The sequence below is a fragment of the Varanus komodoensis genome, unplaced genomic scaffold (genome assembly GCF_004798865.1).
Source record: "Varanus komodoensis strain SLA01 unplaced genomic scaffold, ASM479886v1 scaffold11, whole genome shotgun sequence".
NCBI lineage: Eukaryota > Metazoa > Chordata > Lepidosauria > Squamata > Varanidae > Varanus > Varanus komodoensis.
The window spans coordinates 34,078,819-34,099,436 of NW_025335317.1; the positions used below are offsets into that span (position 1 = coordinate 34,078,819).

Sequence of the window (20,618 nt, forward strand, 5' to 3'; positions counted from 1 at the left end):
CAGGCCTTGAAAGAGGCCAATGAATTAAGGCACTTACTCCTTGCTCTTCAATGCTCCTGGACTAGACTGTTCCAGCTCAGGGAAAACATCCTTCAAGATCTCATAGTATTTCTGTGTTTTAAACTGCGTAGGAAATACCAGTGCTTTGCAGCCAACCTAAAGAGAAGGGGGAAAGTGGGGGGGGGGGTTACCACTCCATCTCTGCAATAACATCATATTACAGAAGAAAGTGCAAGAAGAATTCCCTATTGTGAATGGGGATGATACAGCTTTCACACTCGTGTATGATGCAAATGAGCTTGTATTGACCCTTCACGTTGGATGCTGATCTGGTTTTCCCTAGACTTGGCACTGTGTAACCCCTGTTTATGCTTGCAGCAGCCCCCCCTTTTTTTGTTTTTGGTTAAGTGACAGGATAAGAATGCTTTCAATAAATGAGAGAAAAATAAGGGAAAGGTCATTTCTGAATGGTGGAACACACACTTTGCATACAGAAAGTCCCGAGTCCAACCCTTGGCCTCTCCGGATGGGGTTGGGAAATACCCCTCGGTGAAATCCTGCAGAACTGCTGCCAGTAAGCCAGACAGGTGAAGGTCTGGTTTGCTATAAGACAGCTTCATCTTTGCACAAAGTATTAATTGACAGAACAGTTGGGCAAGAAGAGGTAGACAGATCAATCATGTAAATCTCCTACATTATGACAGTTCAACAACCCAGCACAAACAATTTTTATTATAAAGATAATAGTGCGCTATTAGCAAACAATAGAGCAGAACTGCCCAGAAAGCATCAGTTGTTGGTAGTTTAGAAATAAAATTAATAATAATAAAGAGTCGAGGAAGCAATTCATCAAAATCAACTGAGAAAGCAATTGTGCTTTACATGAAAAAGCAATAGCAAAAAATCCAAAACAAACTCCACTCCTTTTGGTGACAATCCTTTCCCCACACTCAAATTATGGTGATTATTAGAACATTAGAATTTAATTCTACAAATATCTACTCAAATGTCAGTCCCCTTGAGGTCAGTGGGATTTATGCACAGGTAAAAGTGTATATAGGACAGAAACCTAAATAGTTGTTTTCAAAAAGTGTGCATCTTAATTTTATAGCAGAAGAACATTGTGTCTTAAATACCATTTACAGTTACACCTTTCATCAGAACAAAGGTCATAACCTTAAAAAAAGTCCTTGCAAAGTGAACTTATAGGCAAGAGCCATCCTTAAAGAAAGCCTAAACTTTAAAAAATGAAATAAATTCATAAAAAGAATCATATACCCTAAAGCTTCATGGTCCTTTTGGATACGAGTACTGTATTCAAAACTTTTCTGTTTAGTTTTATGAGAAAAACCAAACACACCGTAAACTACTTTTCTCTGGTAACTCCTATGGAGGCTGGTACCAAGGTATCTGGATACACAAAATACAGGAAACCTGCCAAAGCTACATGCCTGGATTCGTCTTGCAACCCTGTATACGCAACCCTGGGTTTCATGGGGAAAAGTGAATGTCAAATATTTTTATAAAACGTTTACTTGGATGTAAATCTCAGTGATTTCTATGGGTAAAGTCCCAGACAGGCTTTTGCTGTTCTAGGTGAATTAGAGTTTCATCTACTCCACCCTTTCCCAGGCTTTGCTATATGCTGCAGAACAGCAAAACAATCCTTTACTGGACGATCAAGAGTTCACCAGGATGCTTTTTTTTTTCATTTATAATGCTGTAACTTCTTTACACTCTCCTTTAGACTCTCTGTCTCATATCTCTAGAATGTTGCCACTGTACTTTCCCCTCCCACATGGATTCAAATGCAGGGAGGCTGCTGTCCTTTCTCCAAAATGTATTTATACCTGAGGTAGGAAACCCTAGAGTACTGGCATTGCCTAGTTTGCCTCTATGGTGAGGCTAGTCCTGAATGGGACTTAGACCAAAGTTGGTATGCCTACATCACAGCCTACAAGGCCAAGCCTAAGGGTGGTTATTTACCAATAAATCTTACTGAATTAAACGGGATTCACTCCCAGGTAAGTGTGCATATATTTTCATCCTAAGAGAAGAATGTGCACAGCTCCTAGTCTTGAACTGGACATTAGACATTGTAATTCAGGTGCAGGGATAAAGAAAACAGCTTTGAGAAAGCAAAAGCAAGCTCTCTGCAGTTATACCCGGAAGCACCATAAAACATGCCTGCTCGTTCCCTTGCTTCGGCAGAGCAACAGAAAAGGACAAGAAAGAGGCTACTGATGGGTCTGACTGTCCCTCATTCCGGGTCTTGTGCAACTGATGCCTGCTGCATTTTGGCACTGTAAGTGCTCTGGGAAAGCAGAGTTGGCAGCCAAGCATTTCATGGGCACTCAGAGGGCTTCTCCACACGAGGGGTGTGACCTGTTGCTTTACTGGGGGGTTCTTCTGTTTTCTTTGTGGGAGCAAAAAGGCACCCTTTACATGGGGTTTCATCCTAGGGTTTAGATTTCTTTGCTTTTCTACATTCTGTCACTAAGTGGCATAGTACAAGCAGTCCCGGGGTTATGAACAAGTTTCACTCCTGAGAAAATGGAAATTTGTCCCTAAGTTGAATTTGTCTGTAAATTGGATTAGATATAGTCAGCCCTCCACATTTGTGGGGGACAGGGGCACAGGGCCCCCATGAAAGTGGAAAAACCACAAATCTCACCCCCCCCCCCCGGTAAATTCACCAGCGTCTCCTCTTTGCAGCAAGGAAATGCTGGAGAGATTTCGCTCTCTGGATGGGCAGGGCAGAAAGGCCAGCTTTGGAGGCCTCGTTCTTCCACTTCCACTTCCACTTCCACTTCCACTTCCCCTCTCTCTCTCTCTCTCTCTCTCTCTCTCTCTCTCTCTCTCTGATGATGATGATTTGGAGGCCCTCCCTCACTCCCCTTCTCCTCTCTCTCTATGGTGGTGCCAATTTTCTACATTATTTTTTTTTTTAAATCAATAGGTTTACGGCAGGATTAACTTTATTCACAAGGCAATTAATATCTTTAGTCCTCTTTTTAAGGTGAAGGAACACGTCAGAGATAGTCTCCCTTTGTGGAAATCACCTATGTTGTTTAGGAAACTATGAGGCAAACAAATGGCATCCACATGAATGCCAGGTGTATTTTAGGCCCCTGCGTCTCACGCAGCACAGCGCCAGCAAGCCTGACGCCGTGACTTCCCCGGGTTGCACCTTGGCACCAGCAGCCGTGGTGGGAAAGGGGAGACTCTCCTCATTGTGCTCATAGTTTCACACCGCACGGTTCCCCAGGCCCAAATGGCCATGCAGTGGACTGAGGAGGTCAGAGGAGGCTGGGAGAAGCTTTCTGCTCTGTGGCTACCCAATGGGAGCCAGCTCCCTATACCAGTAGCCATGGCATTTGAGCATCACATTATTGGTCAGCCACCAGCTGATGGGGCTGGGAAAGAATTTACCTAGTGAGGCAGACTGGCCTGCTCCATAGGAGTTTTGTCTTTCCTGCAGCAATGCAAGCTGATTTGAAGATAAAGGCTAGGCAGAACTGTCCCCATTTTGACGCAAATGGGATAGGGCTGGATTGAAATCGAAGGGAAAGGAAGTACATGCCTCCTTCCTATCAAAGATGGGGGAGTTCCCATGGGTGGGGCTGAGGGGTGCAGCCCAGTTTGGGGCTCTATGCCAGCGCCCTTTCTTGAGGAACAGGGACCCACGCAAGCAGTATGTGTTGTGGCAGGATCTGCCCATGCTCTGCTGAAACCTCACCTCCCACATTAAAGGGCAACCCAGCATGCAGGTTGGGGCTGCCCAATTAAGAGACTGGTCCATATCAAACTCTAAACTGAAACCAGTAAATTTGTGGCCTGTTAAAACCCAGCACTGTCTCTGTGCATTGTACAATTGACTTTCCTGGACGCTACCCAACTGGATGCTCCAGGAATAATGTACTACTATTTATGTCTTGCTTGCAACTCCAGCTATCAGCTCTGGAATTTGCTACGGCTGAGAACTCTGCTTGGGTTGGCGCCTAAGTGGCTGCTTCTCATTCTTCTACATCGCACAGCCCCATCAGCCTTCCTAAGAGGAGCTCAAGGACATCTTTGCAATGATACATGTAACTGATTGTCCAACACGCCAAGTAGTTGCCCTATGAGGACTGAGAAGATGTATGAGTATTCTCAAATTTTCAAGAAAAAGTTGCCTAGTCCTAGTTGAATATCTTTCCCAAGGTATTTTTTTAATATAATAAATGCTTTGTTGGATCTGGCCAAAGATCCTTCAAGCACAGCATTCTTTCTCCAGCCTCTGCCCATCAGAAGTTTATAAGCAAGACATGGTGAATGTCTTGCTCTTCTCTAAACATGGCCGTTGCATTTGAGTATTGTGCCTATTGCCACTGTCCCATCCTTCATGAATATGTCTTCTAATAACCATCTCAGCCAGCTGCTGTCATCACATATTGTGGTCATGAATTCTAGCATGTGTAAAGAAATGCTCGTTTTGTTGGTGCTCAGTCTACTGCCAATTAACTTCATTTGACTGCCAGTATTATAAAATTGTAAGGGGAGGGGACAGAAGGGGAGAGAACCATAACTGCACTTCTCCTCCTCTTTGGTTATTTTTTCCGACACTAAAAAGCTCCAAATGCTTCACTGCCTACTTCTGCACTCTCCTCCAAAGCAAGCTGTTATCACATACACTGTATGTTTAGAGGATTGAATATTTCTTTTGTTTTGAAATGCTGCAGATAGAGGGAAGTAGTTCTAATCACACCAGGTCTGGCATACCTTCCTCAGCACAAACTCCAGCTCACTGGATTGATATGCTGGGTTCACAGAAACCTGAAAATGCAAAAAGATGGCATCAGTCAGATAACCTCTTGCCTAATCACTTCTTATGAGATAATGGACTGAATCGGACATTCCATGAAGGGAGGGACTCCTGTTCACAGAAGGCTTAAAGTTTCTGTGGAAGCTCCCCTCTGCAAGACACTAAGCAAGGCTGTAACTGAGATCAGGGAGTGGGGAAGCCTGCACTCAGGATGGAGTTGGATTCCAATGGCAACCTGCCCAGCCAGGATCATGGGAGTTGTAGTCTGACATCTGGAGGGTTACAGGTTCCACTCTCTCTGACCCAGACATGTAGAAACATTTGGTGAATAGTTGAAAAATATGTACACTCAACCAACACATGGAAGATGTGTACACTGGGGAGCATGATCCTTGTATCCCGTTTTTTACTAAGCAACAAAATCCTCATGCCTGTAGTTCCTAAGAGATACATTTCACAATAACTGAAGTATCATTTTGAGCTTTAAAAGTACGCTTTCTTGGCTTGTCTACAGCTACTGCCATTACAATTTACCCTTGACTGTATATAATGGGGTAAAATAGGGGGGATGGGAAAAGTGAAATAAACCAGCAATTAAAGAGTATATTTCTAGTTACATGATCATGGGCATTTAAGAAAAGGAGATGCTGTGCCCATATACTTTTTTTGCATATCTATTTCCTTTAGAGGGCAGTGTGCATTGCAATGGCATCCACTATTATAGAAGCATAAACTGTTAAAATGTTATACCTGTCAGTATTGACTAAAAGTTATTTCCATATAGGGAAGAGAAGTTAACATGAAAAAACTAGCCATTCTTACACATGTAACTCCATGGAAAACAATGGCCGGTAGACAACTGAATACGCCCTTCATATCATACACAGGCAACACCAAAACTGCAGGAAGACTGAACCGCCGTTGGACAGCTACCTTTCTGAATTGGCATCTATTGATTTCAAGTTGCATTTCTATCTTACACATACCTTCTAGCTAGGTAAGGACCTCCATCCATCCATCCATCCATCCATCCATACACACACACACACACACACACACACAACAATCATAGGACAAAGGCTCAGAAGCAGTATTAGCAGTAAATACAAACTTAGCCTGAGATAAATTGCACCTTTTATTAGAGCAGTATATATTAGTAAGGGGCATTCAAGCCTTATGGAATGCTTCATTGGGCAAAACAGGAAGCCAGATAATCCTGAAATATACAGTCTTTGTGATTATTTTTAACCCAAACACAAACACATTTATATAATGGTGCTATAGGTATGTGTAGTTCTGATAATACAAAGGGGCTCTGTGAACTCTAAATATACAAGTTCCCTTTGTCAGCATCATGTCTCTACAAATTCCTATGGACTACTCAGCTATTTATAAACAAGAAGAACTTACTAAGATGATTCCTGCCTGGGCCGTGGCAAATTGCATTAGGACCCACTCATATTTGTTGGGACCCCACATTCCCAGCCGGTCGCCCTTTTTCAAACCAAGGGCCAGAAGCCCCGCTGCTGCCAACTCCACCTACAGTTTACGAGAGAAACAAGGTCTCAGCAAATTGAGCTAAACAGACAGGAAATGATGGAGGTGATGAAAATAAGGTTCTGCTCAGTGTCTTGACAACAATGCAGGATATGAAAGGTTTAAAGCAAGCATAGGTAATATGAATCCACATGCACCAGTCCATCCCCCCAAAAACCTTTCCTGGGCCCATCACAATTTCTGTTTTTAATTAACACATTTCCTTACTGGCAGAGAGGATTAGCTTCTAGTTAAGTGGAGGCCTCCATCCACTGCGACCTTCCTTTCCCACGATGCTGCTGGGCCTAACGGAGAACTCAGAGGCATGCTTATACAATGAAAATGAGCTGCAGCTTCAGGATGATTCGCAACCCATCCAGCCACCAAGAAGAAAAGGGACAGGGTGGGCTCAGGAAAGCAGGGAGACCTGGAGAGCCTTTGGTAATGGGACAGGAAGCCAGCAGGGGTCCCTGGGGAGCCCCCAGCTGGGAGCAACCTGGGGGCTCGGAGAGGGCTGTGTATTTATTTATTTACCTGAATGGATGGGGGATGCATGTACATGAGAGAGAGAAAGGGTTTAAGAGGGGTTTGGGAGGGGCCCTGAAAAGAGCGCTTTTCAATGTGTTTGCAGTGAAGAGGAAAAGGTAATGTTCTGTGCATGTGTGTGTGTGCCTGCATGCACACCCCCCACCCCGCATATTTGTATGGTGGATACGTAGGGTATTTGCATGAGTGTGTGTGTGTGTGTGTGTGGATGGATGGGTGGATGGATGGAGAATGAATGGATGAATGGCGAACGGGAGTGTGCTCTGTGAGCGAGGAGGAGGTAAGATGGAGCATGTGTGGACCAGTAATGAGCCAGAGTGAAAAAGAGTGCATGTATGGGTGTAAAAGAGAGATAAAGGAATAACTGGTAGACAGTGAGGGAAGAAAAAGGGCTTGCCTTCTGTGAAATCGGTTTCTGTTGGCACTGAAGGTTGTGTGTTCAAAGGTGTGTAGTATGTTAAGTCTCAGTCCTCACTTCTACCTGCTCAGTCTTTTGGGGAGATGACTTGTCCTTTGTGGCTAATCACACCTCCCACAGCAGGCATTTTGTGGGGTTGCCCAGCAGAGACAGTGTTAGGGTATGGCTCACTAGAGCTGGGGAACTAAATCCTTAATTGGAGCCCCACATTTTTGGGAGTTCATCTGCCACACCACCCTGCTGCCCATGGACACTTGCTGAAAAAGCATTTAGCAACGGGGGGAAAGGATTTTGACAATGATTGCAGTTTCCAGTAAAGCTGGAGCCTTTACACCTTTTATTTCACAAATACACTTGTTTGATATTATCAGCAGTTTTTAACTCATTAATTTTAAAGTGTCATTGTTCTTTTTGACTTTAATATACAATAAGTATTAAATAAGTAATAAATAAGTAATAATTCTATTTGCTACTCTTATTTATCCCACTGATTTTTAAAATCCAATATGAACAAACTGATTAAATAGTATGATCATGGAAGAACAAATAGTCAGCAGTGGCAGCCAAGTTTCAGTAACAAATGAGACAGTCACCTACATCTTGTTTAAACTCGGCAAAAGTCTTTCGAATCCCTTCTGTAGAGAAAACTAAGGCTTCTCGGTCAGGATACCGGTGGGTTGTCTCGTCCAGGCATTGATGCAGAGTTTTAGAAAGAAGCGGAATGTCTGACACCCCATTGAGATAGCTTTGGTTTGCTACAGGTGCGGTGGGCCGTGCAACTGGTTGTAAAGCACTGCAAGGAGAACAGATGAGAATCAGAAAAGTTAAGAGGCAACATCAGTAATAAATGGAAGAAGATAGGGGTGTGTGTCCTCTTTGCTATAATCAAAAGTCAACACTACACACACAAACCTAACAGTGTACACACATCGGTCGCAGGATATATATTACCTTCAGTAATACACTGCAGGATTCACTATAACAAACTGAAAAATAGGTTATGTAGCAAACCAAGAATGTCTTTGAAATAGGCACTTCACAATGATAGCTGAAAATGTTCAGGGGAACTGTTCCTGGCATGCCCCAGAATTGCTTCACTTACAACAGACAGCCATGGAACACTCTGATTCCTACTTTAACAGAGTAATGCTATTCCCTAGTTAAACCAGAGGCAGAGACATACTGTCATAATGTTCGTGTACAGCCACAATATCCTGTGTGAGCTCAGCCATTGACAGGAGGGAAAAACACAGTACCATCCAAAGAGGATATAGAAACAACAGCTATTTGTCTGTTTATTAGATTTATACCCTGCTTCTTTCCCCAACCAACTCAAAGCAGCTTACATAATTCTCCTCCTGTTCTCAATCTTATGCTCACAACAACAATTCTGCGTGATTATCATGGTGAAATACCACAGCTGAGTAGGGGCAACACGTAAGTAACCCATGGTAACCCAGCCCCACCACCAACACCAAGGTCCTCACAAGAAACGTTCTTAACATGTGGGGCTTCTGTACATGTTGTGCACTCATAATTTCTCACTCATGCTAGTTTGCAGGGCCTTTACATGAAGCCATCCTGCTTCTGGGATTCTCCCATGATTTCCAAGCACTTTTGTGGTTCAGAAAACGTCGTATTATCTGGAAACGGAACACTGAGAAGCTCATGTATTTTTTCAGTTCTGCTTTTGCCATGTTGTGGTTGTCTAGTAAAACATTAGAAAGGTAGGAAAGGAATTTCCCCAGACCCTATGAAAAAGACCTGTAAGCAGCTGATCTAAGTCCATCAAATAATCTGGAAGGAGAAGCCTCAGTGAAGTGGCACATTAAAAGCCCCACGTGGAGAAGCCCCTGCTTCACAATGCCAAGAAATAGTAGTGTTCAGCAGCATCATATCCACTGCGGCAGTGGACACACTTTGTAAGGTTCTGCTGCTGAGGTATTATCTACCTGAAGAATATTTCTTTACGCTGCTAATGATCTCTGACTAAATATTATGTCAGTTTTGTTCCTCAATAAAACTTTAGAGTGAAATCTGGGAAGCAAAATGATAGCAAAATACTCACATTTATCCTGTGGGGGAAGACAAAATCACAAGCCAAACATGGATTAGCATTCCATTTTAGTCCCACACTGATAATACCCATTGAAATGAATGGGACTTGTTAGTTGTTGACCAGGCCTGTAGAGAGGGGTGAGCTGGGAGAACTCGCTCCCTGAATCTTTTTTCTGCCCCAAGTACTTTTTTTTTTTTTTTTTTTTTTTACAAAACCTGAAAAGTCTGCAATTTTATCCTTAAAAGGTCTATGCAAACCAAAGGAACAGTCCTACTTTTCTGTCCCCTCCACAACTTTTAAGCTCCTACAGGCCTGGTTGTGACAAACATGAATCTCATTCATTTCTTTGTGTCTGGTCTGAATAGAATGTTGGATACAGCCCCTGATGTTTGCTCCCCTTCGATGTAAGAATGCATGCATTTGAAGGAATTAGCATGGTTAGGCAAATTAACAGTGCCAGTACAAGGAGAAATAAATGATCTTGTACTCCTGATGCTAAATGAAAATTATCCTTTACCCTGTTTGCTTTTGACTTCCTATTTTATTTGTAATTACATGATTGATGACTCTGGATTCCAGCCTGTTCAACTGTAGTCTTCCATAGGCAGCTTCTAGTAGTGCCAAAGAAAATGCATTTTGTGGCTATTCCGTTTTTCCCTCCTTAAAATATTTTTGTGGTTAAAAAAATAAGAAGCAGTGAGAAAACACTGAAAGGTAAGCATGCAAAGGAAAACAAAGGATTTAAGGATTAAGCATTTAATTGTGGCTTGTCAGCATGGATCAGGGTAAATGGTGTGATCAAAGTGTTAAGATATAAATGAGCACAAAAACTCTCTTTCATAAGAGAGTAAGTGTGGCATAGTGTTTAAGAGCATGTGACTGGGACTCAGGCAATCTGGTTCCTAGTCCCCACTCAGCCATGGAGCCATCTGGGAGACTCTGAGTCACTCACAGACTCTCAGCCTGATCTACCTAACAAGGTGGTTCTTGTGAGGATAAGACTGAGAGCAGGGGAGAAGAATTATGCAAGCCACCTTTGAGTTTGCTGTAAGGAAAAAGCGAAATATAAATCCAATAAATAAATAATTAAATATGTTGCTACTGCAAATACCCAAACAACCCCACAATGGTTTCTCTACTTCTTTTCTTCAAGTTTTTTAATCACATGAGACATTAACATTACATAGGCAAGATTCCAAGATGGCGTCGGAACAAGACGGATGTGATTAACGGAGTTCGTTTATCACACCGGTATTACTCGGCAGCGAGTCGTGGGAGACTCATCTAAGCCCTGTCGGGGTGAAGACAGATTGCCTGGGCACGCTTTTGGCTTGATGTGAGATGGCAATCTCTTATCTGCTGAGAGCAATTCAGGTACTTCTCAACCGAGTAACACAGGGGGTGGTTTCAGCCCCTTCAAGTTCTCGACATCTTAGAAGATTAGCTTAGGATTTTTATTAGCTAGATAAGCATTGGAACTGCTGAGTAAATATTTTTTTACTTCTTTCGCAATATTACCCGTGGAAAAGCTGCATTTGTTTATAATTTGGCATTAAGAAAAGAAAAACCCTTCGGATGTTTAGGCGGCGACTGAGATAAGAGAGTGCTGAGGCTTTTGTCCAAGTTGAAGCCGAAGAAAAAGACTTTTTCCTCTAACCTCTCTAAGGGTATAAAATTAGTTTAAATTTTTAAGGTGCAATTACGTGATAGGAGTTCAAAGCTTTGATCGATCATTTTGGATATCTGTTTGGACTTCTGCCAAGATCAACTGGACACTCGCCAGGTATTTTTCACATTGTCGGATGCTTTCTTCTTTAATGTGACGACTGTTTGGATGAGCATTCCTATTTTCCTTTTGCAATACTACTTGTGGAAAAACTATTATCTGTTGTTAATTGGCATTAAAAAAAAAAAAAAGAGGAAAGGGAGAAAAGAGGAAGGATATAAGAATCTCCCATTTCCTCTCCTGAATTTCTAGGACCTCTGCCAAAGTATTTGGCAACTTGCCAACCTTCTGACCCCTAGTGATTTAGAGAAAATAAAAGTGGAACTGATCTTGGCTGCCACTTTGTGGCTATTGGAATTATTGCAACGATGGTAGAGCTAAAGAGATTTTTTTTGGAAATGCAAGAATCTTTAACAATTTTACAAATATCCCAAGAGGTGATGTTGAGATAACAGGAAATCTTCTCAATTGTACAAAAAAAGGGCTTTGATAAGCTTGATGCTTCTTTTAAGGAGATAGTGATTGATGTAGAATCCAAAACTGAACAGAATATACAAGAAATGCAACAAGTATTTGAAAAATTTGAAACTGTGGATAAAAAGAAACAAATCTGTCCACTAAAGGAAGGAATATTTTTTTTGAAGGATGGATGGATCCTGAATTAACTAAAATTGATTTTGAGGAAGAAGAAACAGTGAAGGTTGATTTGCAGCAAAAAACACAGCCATTGGGAATAAATATTGACCTACAACAAATGCTACAATCACTGAAGATAAAGCAAGAAATAGTGAAAATTGAAATACAGACTTTGAAGTGGGTTGATTTTGAACAAATAACACCAAGGGGAGAAAGATGGGCTGGAGATGTAAAGTTTAAAAACATTGATTTTCAACAAACCCTATTAAAACAAAAGCAGTTTGGAAGAGGTGTAAAAAAGAAATCTTAAAAACGAATGGTATAAATGGGTTGGCATGTTTATTGTGGTATGGAAAGGCTAAGGTATATGATTTTAACTGTGGAAGCTTTTCTACATTTAAATGTGTTGAATTATGAAGAGATTATAAGATAAGATTTAAACTGAACTAAGAAGGAGAAGAATAGGAGTGGAGTCCCCCCCCCTTTTTTTCTTTGTGGATGATATAAGGGAAAATGAGAGATTCTTTTCTTTTTTTATCTTAAAAATGAATGACCAAAAGCTAAGTTGTATGACTCTTTTGTCTTTGAATTGCTATACTAGAAAATGCCTATTATGGGAGTAGGAGGAGCTGCACTAAATAGATTTCTTTTTTACAAGCGAGATATATTAAAGATTGTAAGGAACTGGACTCTTATAAGGAGTTAATTGTATGTGATTAAGTGAAGTGTAAGCTAGATGAAACTTTAATAAATTAGCTTAAAGAAAATTTGTTTAAAAGATAACATAGATAATTGTTGTTGTTAAATAAGTTAGATAAGATATTCCTTAAAGATGCTAAATGGATGTTAGACATGTGAACATAAATTGGGTTAAAAGTCTTTAGTTTTTTTTTAAGCTTGGAACTTTTCTTCTCTTTCACTTTCCTTTTTAGTGGCTATTAGACTGGAATACTAGTAAGCAAAAAATGTATTTGATCATATTTGTAACTATTATAATGAGGAGTTTATCTGTTTAATATTAGAAAAATGAAAAGATCTGGAATTGTGTAGAGTTGGTTAGATTGAAGCTACTATCGAAGAAGAAAGAAGATATTGACTTTTATCAAATTTGAACACTCTTTCTTTTAATATTGGTCAAGGAAAACGGGACTCTAAGAAATGGATGGACTGATCTTAGTGCAGAAGGAGAAAGAAGATAGTGACTTCTATCAAATTTGGAACCTTTTTTTTTTTAATTGGCTGGAAAAACGGGACTTGGTTTAGATCTAAAAATGTTTTTTAAGATTCCATAAATGGATCTGAATATGATTACAGAAAGCTAAAAGATATGTAGCAAGGGGCTGATTCAGTAGTTCCGATGTTTGTGATGATTGATGTTTTTAGTACTGTTTTAAAATTTAATAAAAAAGTACTGCAAAAAAAACAACAACATTACATAGGCAAGAAGCCCTTTTCATGCATTATGAATAAGCTTGAAGGTTGTTAATAGAGGAAGGAAAATGAGAAGAACAATGTTAAAACTGAATACATATTTTACATCTGTTCAACCAACACTTGACATGAAGAAACATTTTAGTATTATGTAGGAAAGTAATCCCAAACATTGCAAAAATATTCGGTAATATGTACAGTTTCACAGACTAAAATTTCCCCCTAACTGAATCAGCCTATTTTCTATTCTTTCTTCTGTTAATTCCTCTGCTCAAAGATTTGCCAATACACCTTTCAAATGTTCCTGTCCTGGTCTCATGTCCATAAGTTCAGCAGAAATCAATAGTAGTAGGACTGAAAGTACTAGATCCCAAGTTCAGAGCTCTGATGCAATCACTTCTTTACAATTCACACTCCTTTATCTGATTATTACATTTCGATCCCTTTTTCCTCTCTCAAGAAAGCCAAGGCAGCTTAAATGGCCTTCCTCTTCTCCAGTTTTTCCTCACAACAACTCTGAGAAGTAGGTCAGTAACTGGCCCAAGTTACCCAATGAGTGTCATGTCCGGGTGAAAACTAGAAACTGGATCTCCAGAAGCCCAGGCTAATACTCAAACTATTACATCAGACTGGCTTTTTTTCTTTTACAATATTCCTCTTTATCTCTGACTTTTGATATTGAAAATGTATTCTCCAGGCAGCAATGGGAGGGGTCAACATGGGCCATCTATAATGCTGCTTTTATACCTAGAGCTTGCGACTGTAACCATCAAAGCCAGTTTCCAGTAGCCAGACTGACCTCTGCAGTAAACTGCTGAGGTTAGGAGGTCATTTAATGATCAACCTCAGCAGTGCCAGCTTTGCCTCCTTCCAGCACTATGTATGATTTGTATGATTTGTATTTTCTATCACATCAGATGTTAGGCCTGTCATCACTCATGACCCTTGCTGCATGCTGACTGCCTTTAAAAATAAGTAAAATTAATTTATGTATTATATTTATATTCTGCCTTCTTTCCTTCCCAGGAACTCTAAGGCAGCTCACATCATTCTCCTCCTCCTCTCAGTCTTATCCTCAAAAAAGAACCCAGTGAGGCAGGCTGGGCCGAGAGCCTGTGCCTGGCCCAAAGTCACCCAGTGAGCTCCATGGCTGAGCAGGGACTAGAACCCAGGTCTCCCGAGTCCCAGTCCCGCACTCTCGGCCACTACACTGCACTGGCTTTCCCGATCATATGTGCATTTATTGTGTCTGTTCATCCTTTGCATTCAAAACAAACACCAACAAAAATAAAGCATGCACATTTTAGCAATATGTTTTAACAGTTATGAAACAGTTCTGGGCTCTGGGGGATGTCTTAGCTCTGTCATGAGCATCCAAGCATAATTTTTGGCTGGCTCATGCTGCAAACATGCCAGATGATATTCAGGAGAGAGTGTGCTTGATACAAAAAGGAAGAATGCACTTCCAAATCAGTCCCACTCTCTGAAATTCAATACATGCCTGCCTTGAGTACAGAATTCAGGAGAGTGTCATTCTTCTTCCACTGCCAGAAAAGTTAGGCAATACAGACCGGCAAAATTGCATACTCCCGATCCTCCTGTTTGTGCAATTGCAGCAATGATCTATTTTTATTACATTTCAAGCTAAAGCCATAAAAACAAGTGCTATGTTAGAATGAAGGTGATAAGAAGAGGAGGGAGCAAATGGAGGAAGGTATAAATGAGCAGGCTAATGTTCAACAGATTTAACTTTTATTATCTGGAAACTGTTGGGCAGGTTAGATAAATAAACCAGTGACTTATTTTAAAAGAAAATTGCAGCAGAGATATGTCTACTGTAGAAATTTTATAATCCTAGGAAATGGACTTCCAAAGCATGAAAAAGGAAGAAACTTCCATGCTTGCTTTGCTAGAACACAAATTCAACTAACTATAGTTTTGGAGACACAAGCAAGGCATCTCCCAGCCACTACATACTCTAGATAATGTATGCTAAAATTAGGGATCTAGCTCCTAATGATGGAAGAATCTTTTGTTATTTCTCCCATCCACAACAGTTGCTTTTAACCTTAAACAATTTGTTTTTCCTTCATGTGAGGGCGGCTTCCTATATTACTTTTCCTGATTTATGATCTTATCTCAAATGTATAGAACCAGTTATACATGTTCATCTTGAGACCCTGGACAATACCCTGATAGACCAGATTCGAAGGATATCTTGGGGAAGGGACATGGTAATTATGGGAAATTTCAATCACCCAGGTATTAGTTGGGAGACTCAGGTCATATTGCTTCCTAGATGCTATAGAGGGAGGGTCCAGGAGGTGACGATGATGCGGGAGAACATCCTTGACTTGGCCTTGATCAACAGGGAGGACCTGATGAATGAGGTACAGATTAGGGGAGCTCTGGATGTGAGTGATCACTCCATCCTTTGCGATCAGGGGAATGGGGATGAATAGCAGGTTAACTGTTAGAAGCTGAGACTTCATGAGGACCAACTTTGATCAACTGAAGGCCAGACTGGGGAAAGTCTAGTGGGAGAGTGTACTAGAAGGCAAGGAAGTTCAGGAGAGGTGAATGGTGCTAAAAAGGGAGGTCTTAGAGACACAGGCCTTGATGATACTGCTAGTTAGCAATGGGGGGGAGGCGAAGGACAATACCGCCATGGATGCAAAGAGAAGTGGTAAGAGGGATTAGATGTAAGAGGAACCTCCATAGGAAATGAGCACTGGGGCAAGTAGACCAAAGGGTATACTGGGAGGAGGAGACCTGTTGCAGAAGGATTCTTTGCAAGGCTAAGGCTGATTATGAGCTGAGACTTGCAAAGAATGTCAGGCACAACAAAAAGGGCTTCTATCAGCATGTAAATAGCAAGAGGAAGGGCAGACAGGTAGGGGGACCACTAAATAAGGAGGAAGGGGATCCAGTGACTGATTTTGATGGCTATTTTGCCTCTGTGTTCTCCCCAGAGGAGGATGGGGGGAATAAACATGGCGGATCGTATGACGCAGGGGATTTAGGGGAATAGCTTAGAGTAATCCCCCTAGGGGTTGAGGAGCTCCTCAGGACACTGGATGTTACAAAGGCTCCAGGCCCTGATGGGTTACACCTGAGAGTACTTAGGGAGTTAGCAGGGGTTCTCTCACACCGGCTGGCCTCCATTTTTGAGGCCTTGTGGAGAACGATTGAGGGTCCAGAGGACTGGAGGGTGGTGGTAGAAGGGACATTGGGAATTACAGGATGGTTAGCCTCAGGTTCATTGTGGGAAAGACAATGGAAAGGCTCATAATAGTGAGAGATCTAGTAGCCCTCAATAAGGAAGGGAGATTGGCAGCCATGCAACACAGCTTCCACAAAAACACGTCATGCCAGACAAACCTTGTGGTTTCGAAGTGGCTAGATGGAGGGGATGTGGTGGATGTGGTTTACCTGGACTTCAGCAATGCCTTTGACAAAGTGCCCCATGATATCCTGGTTGAGAAATTGAGGATTTTTGGGATAGACCGATGCACTGTCTGATGGATGAGAGCATGGTTACGTAAGTGCAGGGAGAGCACACGCATAATATTTCCTGGAGAACACTGCAAGATACTGTAGAAAAGGTCCAGCTTCTTCTTGATGCAGATGTTCTAACATCCGAAAGGACCAAATCTGGAATAGAGGCCCTGAATCGTTTCCCCTAAGAGGCTAATGGATTCAGGGCAAGGTGAACAACAAATCAGCACCTTTAAATGATCCTGAAATCACCTAAGTAATGGATCCAGTTGACTGGCTGTGTTGCTTCTGTATCTGTCAAAAGGCACCCTGTGTTGTATTGTACCAGCTGCAGTTTCTGGACCACCCTGAAGAGAAGCCATGTGCGATGTGCATGACTCTATGCTTTAAGTGTCTGTTGCATTTGCTGCAGAGAAAAAGGTTCTCCTCCATTCGATCAGGTACTGTACTCTTGAATTTCCATGAGAACAGGAACTGTACTCTGGCATTTTTGTAGTCAGCTTGATTTTTACTGTGTGTTTGTGTTCCAAAAGATTATGCTTTGACTCTTGACTTGACAGTATTTGAACATTCAGTTGATGTATTCTCAGTGCCTCACTTAATGCTATTTATCCTACACGTATCAGGATCTTCCATGAACTTTCAGAATCATCCTGCATAAATAAATGCAGTTCTAAAGATTAATGGATGTTTGTTTCTATTGCCTTTGTAACTTCTTTCCTCCAGTACCTAACATTCTCTTCCTAGCAACAGTAAGATTATGAACTGCCAGGAATCCTAGATTCTTTTGTTGGCATGAGATTAGTTTACAATGTTACAGATGAAAAGGGAAGGCTGGGTAAATACTGTAGCTATTAATTATAAGAACTTTCACTCTGCCTAGCAAAAAGTAAGGAAGTTCTCCCTTTGGGCTGCCCAGCTCAACAATCACAAATTCTCATGGGTCATTTTTTGTGCAAGCCCCTAGAAAGCCAAATATGAGAAGGTCAGGATACTTCTTTGGAAGTTTCCATGGAGACCTGGACATGAGGAACAACTAGTAACTGGCAATACTTGGACTTGGCACGGTGACCAAACTCTTGCAGTTGCAGATCAAGATGACAGAAACATAGAGGGGAAAAAATGTTCTTTCTGACAAAATTGAAATGACAGTGTTTACACCTGCTGTTCCAGATTTCTCCTACAGGATAACAAGATGCAAAACAAAACAAACCTCCTGCCATTTTAGTAGTCTGTGAGAGGGGATTTTAATAGGCAAGAAAAACTGTTTACCAAAATTTCCTTCCCTGAAGGGAACAAATGGCCAGTCTTTGTATCAGAGCTGCTTTCAGATGAGGATTTATTGCAGAATCACCATGGTTTGTTGAAGCATCCCTTTGGGAAGTCCACGTGCCATTGTCATCCATTTGCAATTTTCCCATGTTTTCCCAGTGCAGCATCCATCTTTCTTCTTACTGAAGAAAGTCCTTTCCTTTCCTTTCCTTTCCTTTCCGAAATAGCAACATTTTAGATCTGAGAAACGTTAGCTTTGAAATCTTGTCCTCTTCTCGTTTTACCAGTTGACAAGTCCCCTTAGCATTCTTGAGGTCTGCAATGATTTTAAAGTGTTATGGGGCTGTGTTCCTGTAAATGTTGGTTAAGAGTACAAGCATAGGTCTAATTTAGCTACTTAGACTAATGGCTTGGCAGAAGTGAAACCACTGACTGCTCCTGCAAATCTGTGTGAAATATATTGTGTTTATGCTTGCTGTAGATATTGCTGTGATGTCCTGAGAGTCTGGGACTTGTAGCTAAGAAACGCTTCCCTATGATATGCTGACAGCATTAAAAAGTGTGGTGTGCTTAGAAAACTCAAAAGGAACTGTAAGAAAAGGGGATGTATGATACCTGTAAGAGGGAGGGGGAGTCGGAGGGAACACTGACACCAGCTGATTTGGGAGCTCCAGTAAACAAGTATTTTCCCAGTGAACAGTAACTGAAGTCAATGCAAGGACTTTTGCCCCATTTTAAATGGAGGCTTCTTCCGTTTTTCATCAGGTGGTGCTTCCAGGCAAGGGACTGGATCCCATTTTGTCTCCACCTCTGTCTTGCATGCAACTCCCTGCACACTCCTAAAGTGGCTCCAGCAAATTGGGGGCCTTTCTGGGATCTAAATCACAACCTCTTCTATTTGTAAGCGCTCCCACTTGAGTTTCCTTACTGCTTTTTCCATCTTCTTTCTTAGTGTAAAATATCAGTTAAGAAGAAAGAGATGGCCTTCTAAGTAGTAACTTGAGAGCATCTAAGTAGTAAGTATCCAGAGACTGAAAAAGACATGTATGCATATGGTATCTATCTGATGTACAATGTGACAAGTATAACATTTGTCCAAAAAAGTTAGAATGAGAATGAGTTCTCAATCTTTTTAGGAAACAGAGTGACATAGTTATGCAAGGAAAGGAGGAAGAAGTGAAGGCAGGAGAGGCAAGGGTGAAGAATCAACACAGTCGGCTTCACTCATGTTGATTTAAGGACAAGGCGGCATTTAAGGTCAAAAGTGGAGGGGTGGGGGGGTGTTTCTGGATCAGTTTTCAAGATCAGTCTGTCTGTTCAGTTCCTAACCAGCAGGAGAAGGCCTGTGTCTTGCTTTGGCCTGAAGATCTGAATACTAGCCATCCCCTTTGTTGAAAGTGTTCATTAGGTTGCCATTGAACCCTAATTGTTTGGACATTATTCTGTGCTAGCGGTTAAAATCATAGTGGTCAGCAAGCATCCTTCTGGGCAAAAGTTTACTTGTACTGACTATATTGCACAATCAAAGTGAATTATATCTTTTCCCTTTTCTGTGGCCTAGCTTTTGCTTCCTAAGTACATAGCTTAATTAACCCTTACACTTACTTGAATCAAGGTTTATGCTAGCAATTCCCATGACAAGAGTGACATACTTTGGGGGCAGTGGAATCTGCAGTAGAATAACAAACTGGGATAAGGAAGGCAAGGTAATAAGAAGTGCTATTAGTAAGCATGGCATATTTTACGAGCAGTCCTGATTATTCCGTGTACTGTGCAGGAGTGGGGGAACAGTTTAGCAAAGTCTTTAAAGCACAATGTTGGGCTACTGAATGAGTTTGCTCTGATCCTGTAACCCAGATTTGCATTATTATCTCACCCCAAAGGCTTAAAGGAAGTAACAAAAATATAAAGGAAGAAGGAAATCAACCAAACCGCAGGCTTCCTGGTACCTTTCAGTTGTATCTGCTATACGGTTCAACAATCAAAAACAGTGAGCTTATTTGCTAATACAATTTCTGGTCAAAAACAACATGCATTCCGTGAAAAGTATTTTGCCAAAAAAATCTTGAATACCAACAGCACTGCAAGGGGAGGGCCCTTGCTGCAGATGCAGGATACAAAAGGTACAAACACAATTTTTAAGGCATGTGAAAATGGCAATTGAGCTTACAAATAAAAGAGCCTGCCTGGAAAATTTAGTTTAGTGCTTGCAAGAAAAGTTGGTCAAGCATCATAATTAGCAACTTCCATTGGTTTTCAAAAGGAAGTAATTAAATTCAGATGAAAGAATGGCATTATTTTAACAATTAAGGCATAACCATCAATTTAACTTGGTTGGTCTCAATATTCCCTCTGCATCTGTTGATTCAATCTAAGTTTTTTCAGCTCAGTACAATACTGTTCCTATGGAAATCAGAAAGGAGTAAAGCCAGAGAAGTATTATGCCCTGGGAAGAGAGAAGTATTATGCCCTGAATTCATAAAAGGGCCTATGTGACCCAGATAATCCAATTTCTACCCTCCTTTATGCACAAACTGAAATAGTACTGTACTAATATGGCTTGGGCCTGCAATGATTGTCTGGCACTTCCTGACCAATGCCCTACTATCCTGAATTGCAAGCCAAATAAAGACAGCCAGCTCACATTTCATACCATCAAAGTTCCATCTGTTCTTAACAATGAGATTATGCA

General features: G+C 41.3%; 1 protein-coding gene across 1 annotated transcript in view; it reads right to left on the reverse strand.

Moving 5' to 3' along the window:
- Positions 1-20,618, reverse strand: part of ACSF2 (acyl-CoA synthetase family member 2) — a 63,721-nt gene that overhangs the window by 41,680 nt on the left and 1,423 nt on the right. The window contains exons 2-5 of the mRNA XM_044419998.1: positions 7,902-8,097; positions 6,215-6,343; positions 4,762-4,815; positions 38-156 (exon numbers count right to left, since the gene is read on the reverse strand). Coding sequence (XP_044275933.1) covers positions 38-156; positions 4,762-4,815; positions 6,215-6,343; positions 7,902-8,097 — 498 coding nt within the window. The remainder of the gene's footprint in view (positions 1-37; positions 157-4,761; positions 4,816-6,214; positions 6,344-7,901; positions 8,098-20,618) is intronic.